We start from the raw sequence: 20,032 nt of genomic DNA on the forward strand, positions 1-20,032 counted from the left end.
CCCTTTTACTAAGCTAGCGTCAGCACGTGTTTTTGATGCACGCTGAGGCCCCTTTTACCGCCGCGGATAAAAGGCTGTCTTTTTTTTGTTGAAAAGAAATGGCCTTGTGGTAAGTGAACCACTTACTGCACAGCCATTTCGGGGGGGGGGGGGGGGGGGAACCCTTATCGCCACCCATTGTGATGGCGGTAGGGGCTCATGTGCTAATCTGGCAGTAACCGGGCAGCATGTGGCACTGTCCAATTACCGCCGGGTAAGCCCCAGTGGTACAAAAATAAAAGATATTTTTGTAGCGTCAGAAATTGCGCATGCTGGGGGGGGGGGACTACCTCTGGGCTCCTGTGGTAGCCCAGCAGTAGTTCCTGATTGGCACGTGCAGGCCCGTTGCCACGCACCAACCCTTTAGTAAAAGGGCCCCTTAATCCCCCCAAATGACAGACTGGCAAACGAAACCGGTCACTGTTACAGAGTTGGGATAGTAACCAGTTATGTTTTCAAGGTTGCAAAGATAACTGGTTATATGTTGCAAATAATCAATTGCATTGCAATTGCACAACATAACCAGTTATGTTTTTTACATTTACTTTTCTAAAATTGATGTTTATGTTGTACACACCTGGCGCATAAACATCCATTTCTCCTCTATTTTAGAACAAGCTGCATGTCTTAATTCTTCTACGACCTGTCTAAAATGGGGCTGCATGTTTTTTCCTCATCTTGCATGGCAGTACACATCTATTTTAAAACGTTTTCCCATCTGCTTTTGAACTTCCATCGAGGCACACATATATCACAGCAAAATGCTCATTTTGGCCAGAGCTTTAGAAGAGTGATTGAGGGGGCAACTTTGCTTAGCCTCATGCTATTATACACAACATTTAAAATGTAACAGTCTGTCTTTAGGAGTCTAGATCCTTAAATGGTTGCTCTTATATGTGTAATTTTCTTGGAAATGTTTTTTTTATACATCTAAGTGTTGGTATGTACGCATGTAAGTAATGAAAATTGGTATGTGTAAGCATCTGCATTGGCATGTATAAGGCACGTGGAGGGGCATAATCGAAAGGGACATCCAAGTTTTGTTGAGGACATCCTCGCAAAGCGTCCCGATGGAGGGGCGGGGAAACCCGTATTATCGAAACAAGATGGACGTCCATCTTTCGTTTCGAAAATATGGTCGGGGACGCCCAAATCTTGAAATTTAGGTCGTCCTTAGAGATGGTCGTCCCTAGACTTGGTTGTTTCTGATTTTTGTCAATAATGGAAACCAAGGACGCCCATCTCAGAAACGACTAAATGCAAGCCATTTGGTCATAGGTGGAGCCAGCATTTGTAGTGCACTGGTCCCCCTGACATGCCAGGACACCAACCGGACACCCTAGGGGGCACTACAGTGGATATCATAAAATGCTCCCAGGAACATAGCTCCTTTACCTTGTGTGCTGAGCCCCCAAAACCCACTACCCACAACTGTACATCACTACCATAGCCCTTATGGGTGAAGGGGGGCACCTAGATGTGGGTACAGTGGGTTTGTGGTGGGTTTTGGAGGGCTCCCTGTTTCCTCCTCAAACGTAACAGGTAGGGAGGGGGATGGCCCTGGATCCACCTACCTGAAGTGCACTGCACCCACTAAAACTGCTCCAGGGTCCTGCATACTGCTGTGATGGAGCTGAGTATGACATCTGATGCTGGCAAAAAATATTTTTAAAGATGTTTTTTGAGGGTGGGAGGGGTTAGTGACCACTAGGGGAGTAAGGGGAGGTCATCCCCAATTCTCTCTGGTGGTCATCTGGGCCACCTTTTTGTGCCTTGGTCATAAGAAAAACAGGACCAGGTAAAGTCGTCCAAGTGCTCGTCAGGGACGCCCTTTTTTTTTCCATTATGGGTCGAGGACGTCCATGTGTTAGGCACGCCCAAGTCCCGCCTTTGCTATGCCTCCAATACGCCCCCTTGAACTTTGGCCGTCCCTGCGACGGAAAGCAATTGGGGACGTCCAAAATCGGCTTTCGATTATACCGAGATGGGCGTCCTTCTCTTTCGAAATGAGCCTGAAATTAATACTGCCTTTTATATAGATATGTAGTTTTATAAAATGCTTGCTCCCACTCCTTGTTGAGGGGCATGCTCATAGATTTCCCATGGTGCTATGTACACTTTACAAAAGGCTTTGTGTTCAGTGTGTCTTTTGTAAAATAGACTGGAAATATGCCTCATTTTGGACATGTGCCGGCCGATGTTGACAGCAATTTAAGTGGGCAGGAGATGCTCCTGCCCGCTTAAATCATCCATCACTGCCTACACCTTGATATTCAGTGGCACTAAGGTGGCCAGTGCCACAGAATATCACCTCTGACCGCCGCTAAAAGAAGAGGGCAGGTCAGGGGCGGTACTAGGAGCAGCTTTAGGGAGGAGCTGGAGTTATGCGGGTGTCAACAACATTTAGTGCCGGCACCCCTATAGCTAAGTGGGTTAATTTAGGACAGCTCAAAAGCTATGGGGTCCCGGCACTGAATATCAGTCAGGACCCACATAAACTGTTGTTGGCCCTGAAAGCCACCCTGCAATCCCCTTCCTGGTCTCCCAAAAAGCTCCCCCTCCTACCCCTTCCCTCCAGCCTGCAATACCTAAAGCCTCTCCCCTCACTCTCCGGAATGAGGCTTCCCCCTCCCCAAACGCCCCTCCCCGAGATCTAGGTAGGCTCCCCTAGGCCTGCATGAAGTCCCTGGTGGTCCATGGGGGTCATTGGGGGCAGGAGCAAAGCCCCCCTCGCTCCTGCCCCTTATGGCATCCATTTGCAAAGGCCTGCTGCAAGGAGCAGGAACGAGGGCTTTGCTCCTGCCCCCAACAACCCCCACAGACCACCAGAGACTTCTGGTAGGCCTGTGGGGATTGGGGGGGATCCTCATTTCAGAGAGGATGGGACGAGCTTTAGGTATTGTGGGCTTGTGAAGGGGGTTATTTGGAAGGCTGGGAAGGGGATCAGGGGGCTTTCAAGGCCAAAAATAGTTATGTGGATCCCGACCAATATTCAGCTGGGGCTGTATAACTGTCTTATGTGTGTCCCAGCTGAATATCGGCTGGGATCCGCATAGGCTCCAGCGGCCATTCCCATGACATTTAGACCCTAATATTCAGTGTCAGTGCCCGGACATGGCCCAGCACTGAATTATGGGGGGGGGGGGGGGGGGGGGGGGGGGGGGCTAATCTAGCTGGTGGCAGTCAGTGTTTAAAAAAACGCTGCCCATCGCTGTCTAAATATCAGCCGGTCCATTTCCTACCTAGATACCCTATGCAGTGGCGTACCAAGGGGGGGGCGGTGGGTGCGGTCCGCCCTGGGTGCACGCCGCTGGGGGGGGGTGCCATGCGTCTGTCGGCAACGCTTGTTCCCTGCTCCCTCTGCCCCGGAACAAGTTACTTCCTGTTCTGGGGCAGAGGGAGCAGGGAACGAGCGAAGCCGACAGGCGCGCGGCACCCCCCCCCCCCCCAGCAAGTAAAAATGCACCTGGGAGGGGGGGTGTCCTTTCGCCGGGGTGGGGAGGTCGCGCTGCACCCGGGGGGGGGGTGTCCTTTCACCGGGGGGGAGGTGTCGCGCTGCACCCGGGGGGGGGGTGCATTGGCGATCCGCCCCGGGTGTCAGCCACCCTAGGAACGCCACTGACCCTATGCAAAATCAGTCTTCACAGCCACTAAGATCCCAAAGCAGGAAGACCAGAAGGTGTGATTCAGATGGTGCCGGATTTAGACTTGGTGAGGCCCTAAGCTATATAAAACTTGGAGGCCGCTTGTTAAAAAGTTACATCAGAAGGTCTCACAATGGTGCGTACCAAAACATGACCTTAGATCACAATGAAAAAATTGAAAATATATATATGCCTTTTAATTATCCACTCTCAAATGTTCTCTTCATTGTAAACCTGAAATTAGAGAAAATGTGAGCTCAAAATATTATTTAAATTAATTACTACTATTTAGCATTTCTATAGCGCTACAAGGCGTACGCAGCGCTGCACAAACATAGAAGAAAGACAGTCCCTGCTCAAAGAGCTTACAATCTAATACATATAAAGCCATTTTAAACTACACATACAAATTTGCTAGACAAGATTTTAAAAACTACAGTACATATAAAAGGCCACATAAAATTCTAAAAGCTAAAAAAAAAAAAAATCGGGAATTTTGTGAAGCCCTGCGGATTGTGAGGCCCTAAACTAGAACTTGTTTAGCTTTTGCCTAAATCTGGCTCTGGATATGACACACCCATTCTGCAGGCAGGTTACCTCTAGAACTTCAAAAACAGAAGTAAACCATTTCCCTGCCATCAACTGTGGAAGCCCCTGTTTACCAATCCCCAATTTCCCTAGTTCCCGCAATCATAAAAAACTTCCAAAGCCAACCTTGTTGGTGAACTCAATCCCAACCGTGGAATTATACAAAGTACCTGAACCAGCACACATGAAAGCATATGTTAATTCAGTATCAGGAGCTACTCATAGAAGACAGTGTAAGAGTGAGGTGCTGACTTTGCATCTTCTTGTCCTCAGAATGGAGAGATCCACATGCTGGGAGAGGTCACCCACTTGCAAGGGATCATCGATGACCTAATGGTGCTGACTGCAGAGCCTCACAAGCTGCCTCCTGCCAGTGAACAGGTGAGAATGGAATTGTGATATCTAAAACTAACCATTGCTTTACCTACAGACGCCAATCTCCCTCCCTCCCTCCTCACTCATTACTTTAACAGAAAAATGGCACTGAATCCCAATTATAGTCTAAGATTTTTAAAAGCAAATTAATCCAGAGTTAATTACAGTTGGTTGGACATTCAAAGCCAGTTGTGTCTGTTCCACTGTGGTCATTGAACCTATAACTGGGTTATCTGTGGAATTTCAGACCCAGCACTATCTGCAGAGGGGAGAGGGCGAGCTTCAGAGTATCTATTTAGTGGCAATATTCAGCCAATAAACAGATGTTTTATACATTTAGGGGGTCTTTTACTAACGTTTAGCTCGAGTTATCTGCAGCAGGGCCCAAAGGAATAAAATGGACCCTGCTGCAGATAACTCAAGCTAATCTTTAGTAACAGACCCCCTCAGTTTGGGCCTGCTACATAGCAGGTCAAAGCTAAATAAATAGCACAATTACTGCACTGGCACTATCTGGGTATTCAGCATGTAAAGTGATACTGAATATTTAGGCTACGTTAGACATTACCCCCCCCAGATTATATATAGTACACCTAGAGATTCGTGCCAAATTCCAGGTGTCTTCTATAACAATTCACTTAACTTAATTGGCTTAATATTTTTATTTTTGTTACATTTGTACCCCGCGCTTTCCCACTCATAGCAGGTTGAATGCGACTTACATATTATATACAGGTACTTATTTGTACCTGGGGTAATGGAGGGTTAAGTGACTTGCCCAGAGTCACAAGGAGCTGCCTGTGCCTGCAGTGGGAATCAAACCCAGTTCCCCAGCACCAAAATCCACCATGCTAACCACTAGGCCACTCCTCCACTTCTTTTTCTTTAATATGGCAATATAGCTCAATTTAAGAAACTATTAAAGGCATGGTTACTTGTAGCTGCGTATGTCTGAGACTCAAAACTTTTTTTGCTTTATTTTATCTCTTTGTCGGAGGGTATTTATGCTGTTGTATGAATTGTCTTATTTTAGATATTGTGTTAGGTATATTATGTATGTTATTTTGGAAACCACCTAGGTTTTTTAGGTGGTATATAAGTTTTTTAAATTAATAAATGTGCCATCCTCCACCTCCCCATTATCACTGCTCTCCAAGTAATTCTGTAACTCAGTGCTAATATCACCAACCACCCTCTCATCCCTCAGTAAACTTTCATTTAAACACCACCTGCCTTTCCTTCCCACCACCATTCCCAAATGAAAAGTAGTCCAGATAGGTGCACGATCTGACCAAGTTCTTACTTCAAAACCAGCATTAGTTATCCTCTTGCTCCAATACAGATCCCCGAAAAAGAGATTTATATGAGAATAACTGTCATAGCATGAGGAATAAAACGAATAATCCCTACCACTGGGGAACTGGCTCCTCCATAAATAAACTAATTGAAACTCCTATAGCACATTTGTCAAACACTGACATGGACACTTCGTCCCATCACCCCCACCCCCCCCATGAGATCTCTCCCAGTCCAGATCCAGAACCAAATTAAAGTCCCCTCCCAAAAGTAAATGACCCTCCACTGTAGACTCCAAGAACCCCTTCAAATCCTTCCAGAACCTTGGAGATTGATCACATGGAGCACACACATTTACAATAGTCAACGTCTCTTCCCCCATTTCCCCTTTAATCAGTAAAAGCCTCCCTTCCTTATACCCGCTCAACAGCCTGTCCCTGAAAAGAAAAACCCTTCCCTACCAGAATAGCCACCCCGCCTTTTTCTTTGAAACAGTATTAGAGTTATTTGCGATCCCATAATAACTGCTCATGTTTCCAAAGCAAATGGGTCTCTTGGTTCAAAGCAATGTCACCCTTTAATCTGCTTAACTCCTTTCTCAATAGCCCCTCTTACAAGATGAGTTGAGACATTGGACATTAAAGGAAACCAGCTTTCAGTTATAGTCCTGTACCTCACATTCACCTTGCCATACATGACCCCCTTCTACCCTGAACCCCCCACCCCATCCCCACTACCCCCTCCTCATCCTCCCCCCCCCCCCCCCCGTCCTAACTCCTGCAACTCAGTCAGGATGTGACACTGAAGATAGTTGACTCCCACTTCCTAATCACTCCACCCTATCAACCCACATCCCCACCACCATTCAGCACCCCCATCCATACAACCCAAACATTTTCTTTGGAAAGCATGCATAATCCAGCCTCTGCAAGACAAGTTTCAAACCAGTCTAAGAGAATCCACCAGGCTTGGATAAAAGTCCAGACCCAAGGAAAAAATACAGATAAATCCCTACTGGCTAATGTGAGGCAGTCACGTAACAACTTTCAATCCCTCTTTCTGCCTAGCCCTCTGCAGCCTCTTGTCCTTGCACACCTGCTGCCACTGAGAAGGTCCACCAGCAGCCTCCACCGGATGGTCCATCACTTTAGCCTCCTCTGGAAGACTCTCCATATTTATACCCACAAGGGTCGCCCATGCCTCCGCTGATGTCTTCACCCTTTTCGTAGCCTCGTAGTACCTGCTCTTCAGTTCCCGGGCTAATTGTAATAACTCCTGGCACACTCCTTGCGCTACCACCCGGCAGTCCTTGAAAGACTCAGTCTCTGGTATACTGCGGAGTCGCACATTGCACTGCCTTGACCAGTTTTCCCAAAGTTACAGTTCACATTTCTCCAAATGTATTATCTTAAATTGTGAGTCTTCCATTGCCTCCATGATGTCTTCCACATTGGATTCGACCTCCTCCTGTCGCTGGCCTAGTTCACAGATGTCCTGTTTAATTTCTCCCAGGGCACGCTGAATGCCCTGACCAACTGCATCTCCACTTTCAGCTCTGTAAGAATTTAGATAAGGTCCTCAGAAAGACCACTTTCTCTGTATCGCTCAGTTAATCCGAGCTCTCCATCGCCATCCGATTCCCACTTCAGGCACAGGCAGCTCCTTGTGACTCTGGGCAAGTCACTTAACCCTCCATTGCCCCATGTAAGCCACATTGAGCCTGCCATGAGTAGGAAAGCGCGGGGTACAAATGTAACAAAAATAAAAAAATAAATAAAAAATCCCAGCTGCCATCTTGAGGGCCACGTGAGCAGTTGGAGACTTAGTCTACTGGCTCCATTTTCACCGCTCGTGATGCGGTAACTCTCTAGTTTGTGCCTGGTGGACATGACACTCTAATGGGGGGAATTCCCCTAAGAAAAGCACAAAGGGTGCCTGAGGGAATTATAGCATTAAATGTTCGCTGCCTTCCAGGAGCTTCACTTTTGAGCAGCCATACACAGCAGTGATGTCACTTCCTCCCCCCCCCCCCCCCCCCCCCCCCCAGATAGCTTTTTTTATGACCTAACTTTATCTGGATAGTTAGCCAGGGAGTGGGTTGTATATTGCCACTCTCTGGATAAGTTCCAGCTCTGCCCCTGCACCACCTACACACCACCCCGGCAATATCCAGATAGTGCCAAGGTTATGTGTGAGGATATCCAGTGGATAGTGCTGCTGAATTTACACAGATAGCTGCAGATATGTCATTTATCCAGATAATGGCAGTTGTTATCCAGATAAATGGCTTTGAATATCAGATTCTTACCTTTCGTACTTTATTACAGTTTAATAAAGATATAAAAAAGAAGTATATGCATATATCTGCATTTAATCTACCACCTGAAGCCACTGAAACCTTGTATATTCAGGTATTTTTCACTCTGTGGAGGATTCATAATCTATATTTGTATCTGAGGAAATGGAAGGTTACGTGACTTCCCCAAGATCACAGATTGCTACAGAGAGATTTGAACTGGGCTCCCTTGGTTCTTAGCCCACTACTCTAGTCATTAGGCTACTCCATATTTTAGCCATTTATATTATGCAAAACCGCTCTGCAGCACACAACAATACCTACACAATTTAAAAACATAGCAATATCTACAAAACAAGACTAGAAAAACAAACAAATACAAAAGGAGACAGGGTAAATAGACTCCTACATAGGAAAGAAAGATGCCAACAATCCAGAGGTTACATTGCATTTACTGTTTGTAGATGACCTGAAACTGTACAGTTCCAGTGACCAGCAATTAGCAGAACAACTTTGAGTGATGAAAAGCTTTTCAGATGACTTTTGGGCTGGACAAGTATGCTAAGGTGACTTTCCTTAGGGAAAAATTGAGCAAAACTGAAAACATCTCTCTGACTTATCACTATGAGATAAAGGAACTTGAACAGAAGGTATATTAAAATATCTAGGAGTGGAGGAAGGAACAACCATCAAGCAGAAATCGCTGAGAAAAAATCAGTAAAGAATATTGTAGGAGACTAAAACTGATATTAAAGAGTGCATTAATATCATGGAATAAGATAAAGGCTATTGATTAATAGCCAGTTGATTGGCTCTTCCTGCACTCTCATATAGCCTGGGCTGTGCCAACACGGTAAGCGAGGTAAGCACGGCAGGAGGGCGCCATCCTCTGGGGGGGGGGTGCCACGCCATGCTTACCTCGCCCTCTCCCATGTCCCAACTGCCCGCCCTCTTCTCCCCCCCCCCAACAAGATCCCTTTTAAATTTACCTCCGGCAGCAAACGAAGGTGCAGCGTCAGTGCAGGAGGTGGCGCTCCCGACGTCTCTACTAGTCTTCCCTTCGCTCAGTGTTCCGCCTTCTTCTGATGTCAAGGAAATGACGTCAGAAGAAGGTGGGACATTGAGCGAAGGGAAGACTAGAGATGTCGGGAGCACCGCCTCCTTCACTGACGCTGCGCCTTCGTTCGCTGCCGGAGGTAAATTTAAAAGGGATCTTGGGGGGGGGAGAAGAGGGCGGGCAGTTGGGACATGGCCCAGGGAGCGGGAGGGCAGCGATCACCTTCACGGGGCGGGGGGGGCGCGCAACTGTTTATCTGCGGGGGGGGCGCCAACTGATCATCTGCAGGGGGGCGCCACAGACCCTTGGCACGGCCCTGCATATAGCCTCTTAAAGATTTTGAAAAATTAGATGTGTGAATGAGAAAACGTCTCCATGCCCATGAGGTCATCTATAAGAATCAGTGGATGCCTACATTCCTAGATCTGAAAGAGGGATGGGTCTCATAGAAATAGATTACACCTATTGAGTTACTATCATAGGCTTCCAGGCTTACGTAATGGAATCATCAGATCCTGATGCACAAAAGGTGTTGAAATATAAAAGAAAACTTCCAGAATCCAGTTCCATCATTAAACTTGGATAAACATTCCGATGAGTAGAAGGAATGGTTGAAAATCTATCAGTACCAAAAGAGAAGGATGCAACAGACTTTGCAAAGGAAGGGAAAAAAACTCTTCAAGGAATTGGATCAGCAGGGGAGGAACAAGAAGTGTCAAATACAGCTGGAAATACAAAACATTACTCCAGAAAACATTTGTGGATCAACATCGGACATATGAATGGTTAAGGAGAGGTGAATTGAAACTTAAGGATTAATGATTGATAGTTGCAGACCAGGAGAGCGGATTACAGATGAGGTAGTTTACAGCAAGCATTAAAATAACTGGTGCAGCAGACATCTGTAGATTCTGTAAGAAAGAACTAGAAACAATTACTCATCTCTTGGCTGTCTGCAAAATGCTGATGGTGGAATATTTTATTTAGAAAGGCACAACAAGGCGGCACATCTCATTCATTAGAAACTCTGTAATCATTACAACATCAGTGTACTGGAAAAGTATTGAGATCATGGCCCAAAGAGAATTGTGGAAAACAAAGAGGTTATGGTTACCTGGGATATTCTCATCCTGACTGGTAAAAAGCTGGATGTCAGAAAACCAGAAGTAGTGGTAAAAGAGAAAAACACCAAAGCAGCATTAATTATAGAGGTTTTGGTCCCAAGCGATTACTCGGTAAATCGTGTGAAGAGAGTGAAGATCCTCAAGCAGTGGCATACCGAAGGCAGGGTAATGGGGGTGATCCGCCCCGGGTGCACGCTGCAACGGAGTGAAGGGTACAGCCGCATGGCTGTCAGCTCTGCCGGTTCCCTGCTCCCTCTGATATTACTTCCTTTCCGGGTCATGGAACCAGCGGAACTGACAGCCACGCAACTGCTCCCAGCACCCCCAGGTGTGCACACCAGCGATCCACCCTGGGTGACAGCCAACCTAGGAACACCACTGACCTCAAGTACCACGAAATGCAGTCTAAGGCTATGAAAATGTGGCACCACAGCGGTATTTCACATGCTATTCATCACTTTATACCAACGGTCTTTTTAAAGACCAGCTTATGTTTATTTCACCAGACGCATTGCCAAGGACTTATGTGATTGTCAAGTATACGTATCAAGACTCCTGAGGCAGGCACACGTGCTGAAACATGGTACCATGTTGAGTCAACTGAAATAAACACCTATAATTTCATTTTGGAGTCCTGAGTCTGTTTTTTTAAGTGCTTGATCCAGTTCCCACTCTTTGTTCTCTGGCAAAAAAGAAATAGAAATATTTCCCATCGTTTTGGGTGCCACAGATTTAATCAAAAAGAACTTCTAAGCGCACCTGGATAAGTTGTCTATACATGTTACATATTATGAACTCCAAAAAGAAGCTCTCTTTGGCCCAATGCAAGTACTATGGCGAGTGTTAGCAGTAAATTTGAGAGACAGCAATCATACTCCACATGCCGTGGCTTAGGAGTGAGGTCCATTCCTGTCATAGTATGTGTAAAACTAACCCACTTGGAGAAATTGCCCCCGAAAGAAAGTCAGAAATAAATGGGAAAGATCAGCAATAAGGAAAGAGCCAGCAAAATAACAAAGGCCTCTAGACAACATGGAAAACCAAAATCATCAACAGGTTCCAAAAGTATATCTAAAAATTACCACCTTTAACTGCATCTTAGAAGCCGCAGTCTTTTTCTTTAATATTATGAGAATGCAAGGTGTATGGTGAGCTGTAGTGTTGAAATGAAATGTTTTCAATACAGCTGAGGATAACTGAAAGGTTAGAAGATAACTATTTCTTTGTATTACCCATCCTCTGACTCTTCCGGCAGGTAATTAAAGATTTGAAAGGATCCGACTACAGCTGGTCATACCAGACTCCTCCATCGTCCCCCAGCAGCTCAGGTTCACGTAAATCCAGCATGTGCAGGTAAGTAAGCTGCTAGGCATGCTGGGTGGGTGGGGTGGGGTGGAGGAAGCATTTCTAGAGAGAAAAAGAAGTGACCTCTACCAGCACTGGATTTTATTTCAAATCCAAGCCTACAGCTAACCTCTCCACTCTTCACCTCACTGCAAGCAGCTGTCACCAGAGAGGAGTCACAGGATCAATAACTATACTCTTTGCACATTTAGAAATATTTATGTTAGCTGTATATCACTGTTAGCATATACAGTGCTGTACAAGATGATGAATACACACTCAAAGAGCTCAGAAGCTAAGTCTGAACACTAGCCTAGTAACACTGAAATCCTCTTCACAATGGTTTTGCTATCATACCCCTGCAGTGTTACTTTAGATCATCCAAAATTGATTAGTTAGCAATAAGAAATACATTCAGATTGCATCCACACCAAAGGGTGGATACCCTTGGGTAGTACACACTGCCCTCATACCTTCTCACTGGCAGTATAGCTTCTCCTCCCCCCCCCCCCCCCCCCCCAGGCAATGCACATTGTATCCAGAAGAACAGGTTTCCAAATTCATCAGACAGTACAGTTGCGCTGAAGGGTGAATTCCATCTTCCAGAAGTTCACATTGTATGCACACTGACAACACAGTATGGAAATTGGTGACTCCTGGAAGCAATAAAGGCTGCTCTCCTCCTCCAGCACTGTAGCAGTCCCTGTCCCAGGTTCTCAGGGTATGGCAGTAGAGAGGTATATGCTCCCGGGTGGGGGTGCCAGGGTAAGTTGGACAGACTGGATACACCATACATGGCTTTATCTGCCATTATTTTTACTATGTTACTTCAGTTTCCCATGACAATAGTTTAGTTAGTAGACACAGCAATGTGCAGGCAGGGTGAAAGGGTGCAGTCACAGCTGTATGATAATGTCATCTAAACTAACTCTGAATTTTCCATAAAAATAAGAAGAAAAGGCAGGTTTCCCCTCCTCCTCTGTCTCCCTGTTCCCCTCTTTTCCGGTTGACACTCTATTCTTTAACTTGTGTCCTCTCATGTAGCTGCTTGTCTGAGTCGTCCTTTTGTCTTAAACTGTCTTTTCCTTCCTCTCCCATTTAAAATTCCTTTACCCCAAATACATGCTTTGTTTATCCTGAACTATTGCCATTGCCAAATTTCCATTCCCTCCCTTCCTTTCTGCTCCTTCATCCTGTCTCCTTCCTCTCCCTTACCTCCCACCGCCCCTCAGCAGTGTTAACAGTGCAAAGGGCACTACGTCTTGGCCCAGCGGTTCTCACACATACTCACCAAGTTCCACCTATCGCTACCGCAGCCTGCCGCAGCCTGTCAGTGCCAGCACCCGCTTGTCCAGCATCTCCTCGCACGACTCTGGATTCATCTCCCAGGATGCCATGCACTCCAAGCCACCTTCCCCGATGCCATGTGACATAACGAGCCAGGTAAGGTTAACAGGAACTGGTACAGAACATATATTGTAGCATACTGAGCTCAGGAAATACACTGAAAGCATGAGGTTATGAGAAAACACCAGTAGGATGCAAACATCAAGAGAAGCACTGTGAAGGAACATGGTAAAATGTGATTTTATGTTAGCATACAAGTCAACTGAGGGACAGCCACAGGAGAGCACATGAAGGTTTGCCCCCCCCCCCCCCCCCCCTGCTTTCTGTATACCTGGGACTGCCCTTCCTGTTAAGAAACTGGTCTAGTCATGAGGTGGAATTAACATTCTGAAGATTATAATATCAATGTTACACAATTCCAAAAAGGAAGATAAGTATATCATTAGGGCTTCTATTCTTAGGTTTTTATAAAATTGTAAATTGAGGTGTTTATTTTCCAGCTTATTAGGGGATATTTAAGGATACAAAAAAAGACCCCACCCTCATATTTAAACACTACAGTCAGTGGTGTCCAGATAAGATAGGGAACAAAACAGTAATCTAAGTACTGGTGCTGGATATTGTCAGTCAGATGAATTTCAGCCTTATTATCCAGATAATACGCTAAAAACATAGATATGGCCTGGGTGAGTGATGCTTATTTATTTATTTATAACCTGTTTACAGATAAAACATACATAAAATCTAAGCACATAACATCTCACAATAAATCAAACCTCCAAGCAACTTCTGTAGGTCGAAACCGCTCCTTGCTGGGTAAATGCTGCTGAATCTCGAGTCCTCAGTGTTTATTAATATTTTTGCACTGCAGATACTATTGCTGAATACCTTTTCCAGTGCAGTCAAATATGAACTTGTTCGTCACTTAGAATTCATCAGCACAGAAAAGGCACAAAATTTGAGTGCAGGATACAAACAAACATAACAACATAATAATAGCCATACTGGGTCAGACCAATGGTCCATCTAGCCCAGTATCCTGTTTTCCAATCAGTGACCAAGCCAGGTCACAAGTACCTGGCTAAAACCCAAATCATGGCAACACTCCATACTACAAATCCCAGGGCAAGCAGTTGCTTCCCAAATCTGCCTCAATAGCAGACTATGGACTTTTCCTCCAGGAATTTGTCCAAACCTTTTTTAAACCCAGATATGCTAACTGCTGGCAAAGAGTTCCAGAGCTTAACTATTCGTTGTGTGAAAAAAATATTTTCTCATATTTGTTTTAAAAGTATTTCCATGTAACTTCCTCGAGTGTCCCCTAGTCTTTGTATTTTTGGAACAAGTAAAAAATTGATTTACTTCTACTCATTCTACACCACTCAGGATTTTGTAGGCCTCAATCATATCTCCCCTCATCTGTCTCTTTTCAGAGCTGAAGAGCCCTAACCTCTGTAGCCTTTCCTCATATGAGAGAAGTCCATCCCCTTTATCATTCTGGTCACTCTTCTTTGAACCTTTTCTAATTCTGCTATATCTTTTTTGAGATACAGTGACCAGAACAAGTAAGGGGAGGGGTGAGAGAACACTAAACAAGCAGTGTTTCCCATTGTTTATCCAATAAACACCCAGGGCTCTGTTTACTAAGCTGCACTGTAGGTGCGCTAGCATTTTTAGCGTTCTAAAAATTAGCGTGCACTAATGCAAGAGACACCCATATGGGTGTCTCTAGCGTTAGCATGCACTGTTAGCACTCAATAAAAACGCTAGTGCACCTTAGTAAACAGGGCCCCTATTTTAATTTTTTTTTTTTTTTTTGCTTCAAGGATGCTTTATCAGTTAAAACCTGAAATCAAAAGCCCTGTATATAACAGAGGTTCCCTGGTAATAACCAGCAAATTTAAGGACCCTTCTGCCTAGTCTAGCCTGTGAACACAGATCTACTCTGTCCTGCTTAAGCCAAGCTAAGTACAGTTTTGGCTTGCATAATATTTGTGTAAGGGAGGGTCACATTTTCTAACCTTTAACCTTGCTCCAGGGCTGAAGAGGAGGGATTTAATTTATGGACCACTAGTTCTGTAGAGATTTTGCACCCCCTTGATATGGAGAGGGGCCATTGGCCCACCAGAAATTTACACTTTTTTTGCCCATAGTGAGTGACATGAAAAAGATGGATTTATTTTATTCAAGACCCTGGTCTCTAAAAAAACCAACCTCTTCAAAAAGGCCTACGCCAACGATCCAACGTAAACCCCTACACCAAGCAACATAGCATGACCAGTGATCATACTGGACAACATACAATCTTCATTCCTTTCGACCCTTCACAACTACCTCACTCGATCACTATATAACCTTGTATTTGTATTGTATTTGTTATTAACCGACTTGGCGAACGCCTTTGACGATACTATGTAAGTCACATTGAGCCTGCAAATAGGTGGGAAAATGTGGGGTACACATGTAATGTAACAAATAAATAAATAAAAGGGATAGCATACCAGAGATGCGAGTGGGGGGGGGGGGGGGCTGCCATCGTGCATTAATGCTGCCAGGAATGCACGATGTTCACAGCTGCATTAACAAACTAAAAATTACCGAGGTAATCATAGGAATTTTTCCTGTGCCAGGATTTTGTTAAGGGCCAAAATGCCAATATCCTGGAGGAGAGGATATACCTCGTATATTGCACAAGATTTAAATAATGCACAAGAGTTTAGAGATGTGATTCGTAATGTAAATGAGAGCTGTTTTAAAAGTTTCAGATTTTTTAAAAACTGTTTGTAGCCATTGTGTAAAAGCCAACCTTGAATGCGCCATCCATGAAGTGGTAGCTATCTGTGTTCCAGGAGGAGCTATTCTGCTTCTTGAGAATCCAGCTATAGCTGTGTTTTAGCTCCCGTTTTCTGATTGGCCTAGCAGGGACCAGCCTAGGACTGTCTTGAGCATTTCTACCCCCGCCTCTGAGCTTGTTTCCTGTTACTTCCGTGTTGTTTTCTTATCCATTCGTGCATTTGGTATCTATTTTTGCCTTTCTTCCTGAGAGCTCAGGGCTCCAGCGTCTTGTCAAGCTCATTGCTTTTAGTAATATTTGTTTCCCCTTTTTTATTGGATGGACTTCTTGGAGATACCGTGACATTAATACTTACCTTTAGCAATCCGTAGCTTGTTCTAGTCTGATAGTCAAACCTCAGGAGTTGTTAGAAATTCTGTGACAGAAAGGTAAAGTTGCTGACCATGATTCAAGGTTTTCCTCAATTAAGAACAGGATTGTAGAAACTGAAGAGGCAATATCTAATATGAAGAGTTTGGAATTTGTACTTATAAAAGAAAATGCTATTCTTAAAAATAAAATGGAGTCTTTAGAAAATGTATTTAGAGGTTGTAATTTGAGGATTTTGAATTTTCTTTGTCTAACTTTAATATCAGCTAAGGAACATTTTCTTCGATACCTTATGGAAGCTCTGAAGGTGCCTGAGGATAAGATTCCACCAATTACTAAGATATATTATATACCTGTTCAGAGGAAGGTGAATGAAACTTATAATCTGCAACCAATACAAGCTTTATGGCAAATTATAGGGGAGAATTAATAACTGTGGTGATCTCCAATACATCAGATGTAGCTAGCTTCTTGAAGAAATTAAACATGAAAGAAACCCTTTATTTAGTCAAAGCTATTGGGATGTTGAGTAAATCTATTGAGAATTGCTGGCTTAAAGGCCTTGGTGAAGCTTTCAACTCTCTGGCAATAGATGACAATACCTCATTTGATAAGGACATATCAGACCACAGCTTGGAAGGATTTATAAAAGAAGATGTCAAACAGTCAGCTGGGAAACCTACCAAAGAAGAGAAATTGCAGCAACTGTACGAACTTGCAAAAGAGTTCAATTTACAAACAACACCTGAAGAAATGGCTGGAGCTGGATGAAGCAGCCTCAGTGGCTCAGCATCTCACAGATGAAACAATCCTTCAGAATCTGCAAGTCATCCTAATCCTAATAATATTGGCTATATGTTGAGCATGAATAATGTCTATGATTTCGATATTGTTCATTTCCATCCACTTGATAACTTTCAATCTCTGGCAGGGCTTCTAAATCTGTAATGTTGGTTTCAATAGTAGCATCATCAGTGTCATCATCGTCATTGTCACATTCATCGCCAGCAGTTTCAAGATTGTGGAACAGAGAGGAACGCTACCTACTTATTTGGCAAAGGATTTTAGATTATTGTTAGGAGACTTGTGGCCCGATGCACAAAGGCTACCTTGCTTGCAACGTTTGCTTTAGACTGGTTGTAGCCAGCCTAAAGCAAACGTTGTTTAGCATCTAATGCACAAAGGGCCTTTGCATCCCTGTTACCGTTAGCCATAACCCTATGCAAATGTACTACAATGAGCTCATTATTATTAAAATGAGTATTCTGTGCGATGGTGAAATCGACTGAAGTCTTCTCGTTTGTCTCTGGATTGCTTGGTCTGTTTTCTACTTCGCTGATTTTCTATTCTTTGTGGTGCACAGAAAAGAGCACCAACGTTTAACAGGCTAGATTTTACAGAAGCTCTGAAGTTGTCAGAGAGGAACCCTCCTCATTCGTGCTGTCCAGTTCCCTTCTCCCTATGCGGAGTTGTCAGTATAGATGATGAGGGTTTCTCTCTAGCTCCAGAGCTGCCGTAAAATCTAGCCTGACAGAAAGAAGGCAAGGAACCAGGATGGCCAAAAGTTCGATTTCTTCAGAAAGATCCATTTATTCATTAAATCAAAAAAGGTGTATGCAAACCGCAATCTTCAAGCACAGTATACAGGATGTGCTTTAGCCAACACAGGCTCTGTTTTGGCAAAAGTGTGCCATCATCAGGGGTCCTCATTAGAATGGAAAATAGAAAACAAAAGAAATAAGCATAAATAATACATAATAACAAGATTTAAATAATATATAAAGACAAGGAAGAATATATTTTAAAAAAAGTAAAAAATATGTGAAAATGTAAGACCATGGAAGGAAAAAAGGGGCCAAAAAATACATAGAGTGAAACCATGCTCTAAATCAGAGCTTCAGAAGAATACACCAATTAAAGCAAACTGTGCTCTTAACAACTAAGAAAGTGCATTTATAAAACTGTGTGGACCAAATAAGCACCGAAAGTGCCAAATGTGATTAAAATGTATATTACCCTAAAGAGCTATGTGGCTAGAACAGAAACCAGAAATGATTGTGCTGATTGAGTATGTGTATATAAACGACAAAAAGTTCAAAAAACATATCTATCATACGCATCTAAACCATGTGAAAATTCATAAACCGAAATCAAAAGCATCTGTGTAACCAACAGGCTCATTTTCGAAAGAGAAGGACACCCATCTTTCGACACAAATTGGAAGATGGGCGCGCTTCTCACAGGGTCGCCCAAATCTGCATAATCGAAAGCTGATTTTGGGCGTCTTGAACTGCTTTCTGTCACGGAGACAACGAAAGTTCACGGGGGCGTGTTGCAGGCGTAGCAAAGGCGGGACTAGGGTTTGCCTAACACATGGGCGCCCTCTACCCATAATGGGAAAAAAGGACGTCCCTGATGAGCACTTGGACGACTTTACCTGGTCCTGTTTTTCTTACGACCAAGCCACAAAAAGGTGCCCGAACTGACCAAATGACCACCGGAGAGAATCGAGGATCACCTCCCCTTACTCCCCTAGTGGTTACTAACCCCCTCCCACCCTCAAAAAACATTTTTCAAAATATTTTGTGCCAGCCTCTATGCCAGCCTAAAATGTCAAACTTCGGTCCATCATAGCAGTATGCAGGTCCCTGGAGCAGTTTTAGTGGGTGCAGTGCACTTCAGGCAGGCGGACCCATGCCCATCCCCCCCCCCCCACCAGTTACACTTTTGATGGTAAATGTGAGCCCTCCAAAACCCACCAGAAACCCACTGTACCCACATCTAGGTGCCCCCCTTCACCCGGAAGGCTATGGTAGTGGTGTACAGTTGGCGGTAGTGGGTTTTAGGGGGGGTTGGGGGGGGCTCAGCACACAAGGAAAGGGAGCTATGTAGCTGGGAGCAATTTGTGAAGTCCACTGCAGTGCCCCCTAGGGTGCCCAGTTGGTGTCCTGGCATGTGAGGGTGATCAGTGCACTACAAATGCTGGCTCCTCCCACGACCAAAGGGCTTGCATTTAGTCGTTTCTGAGATGGGAGTCCTTGGTTTCCATTATCGCCGAAAATCAGAAACGACCAAGTCTAGGGACAACCATCTTTAAGGACAACCTAAATTTCAAGATTTGGGCGTCCCCGACCGTATTATCGAAACGAAAGATGGACGTCCATCTTGTTTCGATAATATGGGTTTGCTAGCTCCTCCACCGGGACATTTTGCGAGGACGTCCTCAGCAAAACTTTGGCTAAAAGAAACGCCTTCAGAAAATGGAAGAAGGAACCGTCTGAATATAACAAGAAACAGCATAAGGAGTGTCAAAGCAAGTGCAAGGCGCAGATTAAGAAGGCCAAGAGGGAGTATGAAAAAAAGATAGCATTAGAGGCAAAAAAACATAGTAAAAAATTTTTTCGGTATATTAAAAGCAGGAAGCCGGCAAAAGAATCGGTTGGGCCGCTGGATGACCGAGGGGTAAAAGGGGCGATCAAGGAAGACAAAGACGTAGCGGAGAGACTGAATGAATTCTTTGCTTCGGTCTTCACCGAGGAAGATTTGGGTGGGATACCGGTGTCGGAAATGGTATTTCAAGCGGACGAGTCGGAGAAACTTACTGACTTCACGGTAAACCTGGAGGACGTAATGGGGCAGTTCGGCAAACTGAAGAGTAGCAAATCTCCTGGACCGGATGGTATTCATCCTAGAGTACTGATAGAACTGAAAAACGAGCTTGCGGAGCTACTGCTAGTGATATGCAACTTATCCTTAAAA

The 20,032-nt window shown here is 44.5% G+C and overlaps 1 protein-coding gene across 1 annotated transcript in view; it reads left to right on the forward strand.

The window, feature by feature from the left end:
* Positions 1-20,032, forward strand: part of MTSS2 (MTSS I-BAR domain containing 2) — a 315,559-nt gene that overhangs the window by 275,124 nt on the left and 20,403 nt on the right. Inside the window, exons 9-11 of the mRNA XM_030203599.1 lie at positions 4,545-4,652; positions 11,675-11,772; positions 12,996-13,206. Of these exons, the coding sequence (XP_030059459.1) occupies positions 4,545-4,652; positions 11,675-11,772; positions 12,996-13,206 (417 nt within the window). The remainder of the gene's footprint in view (positions 1-4,544; positions 4,653-11,674; positions 11,773-12,995; positions 13,207-20,032) is intronic.

Source organism: Microcaecilia unicolor, chromosome 5 (assembly GCF_901765095.1).
Source record: "Microcaecilia unicolor chromosome 5, aMicUni1.1, whole genome shotgun sequence".
Taxonomy (NCBI): Eukaryota; Metazoa; Chordata; class Amphibia; order Gymnophiona; family Siphonopidae; genus Microcaecilia; species Microcaecilia unicolor.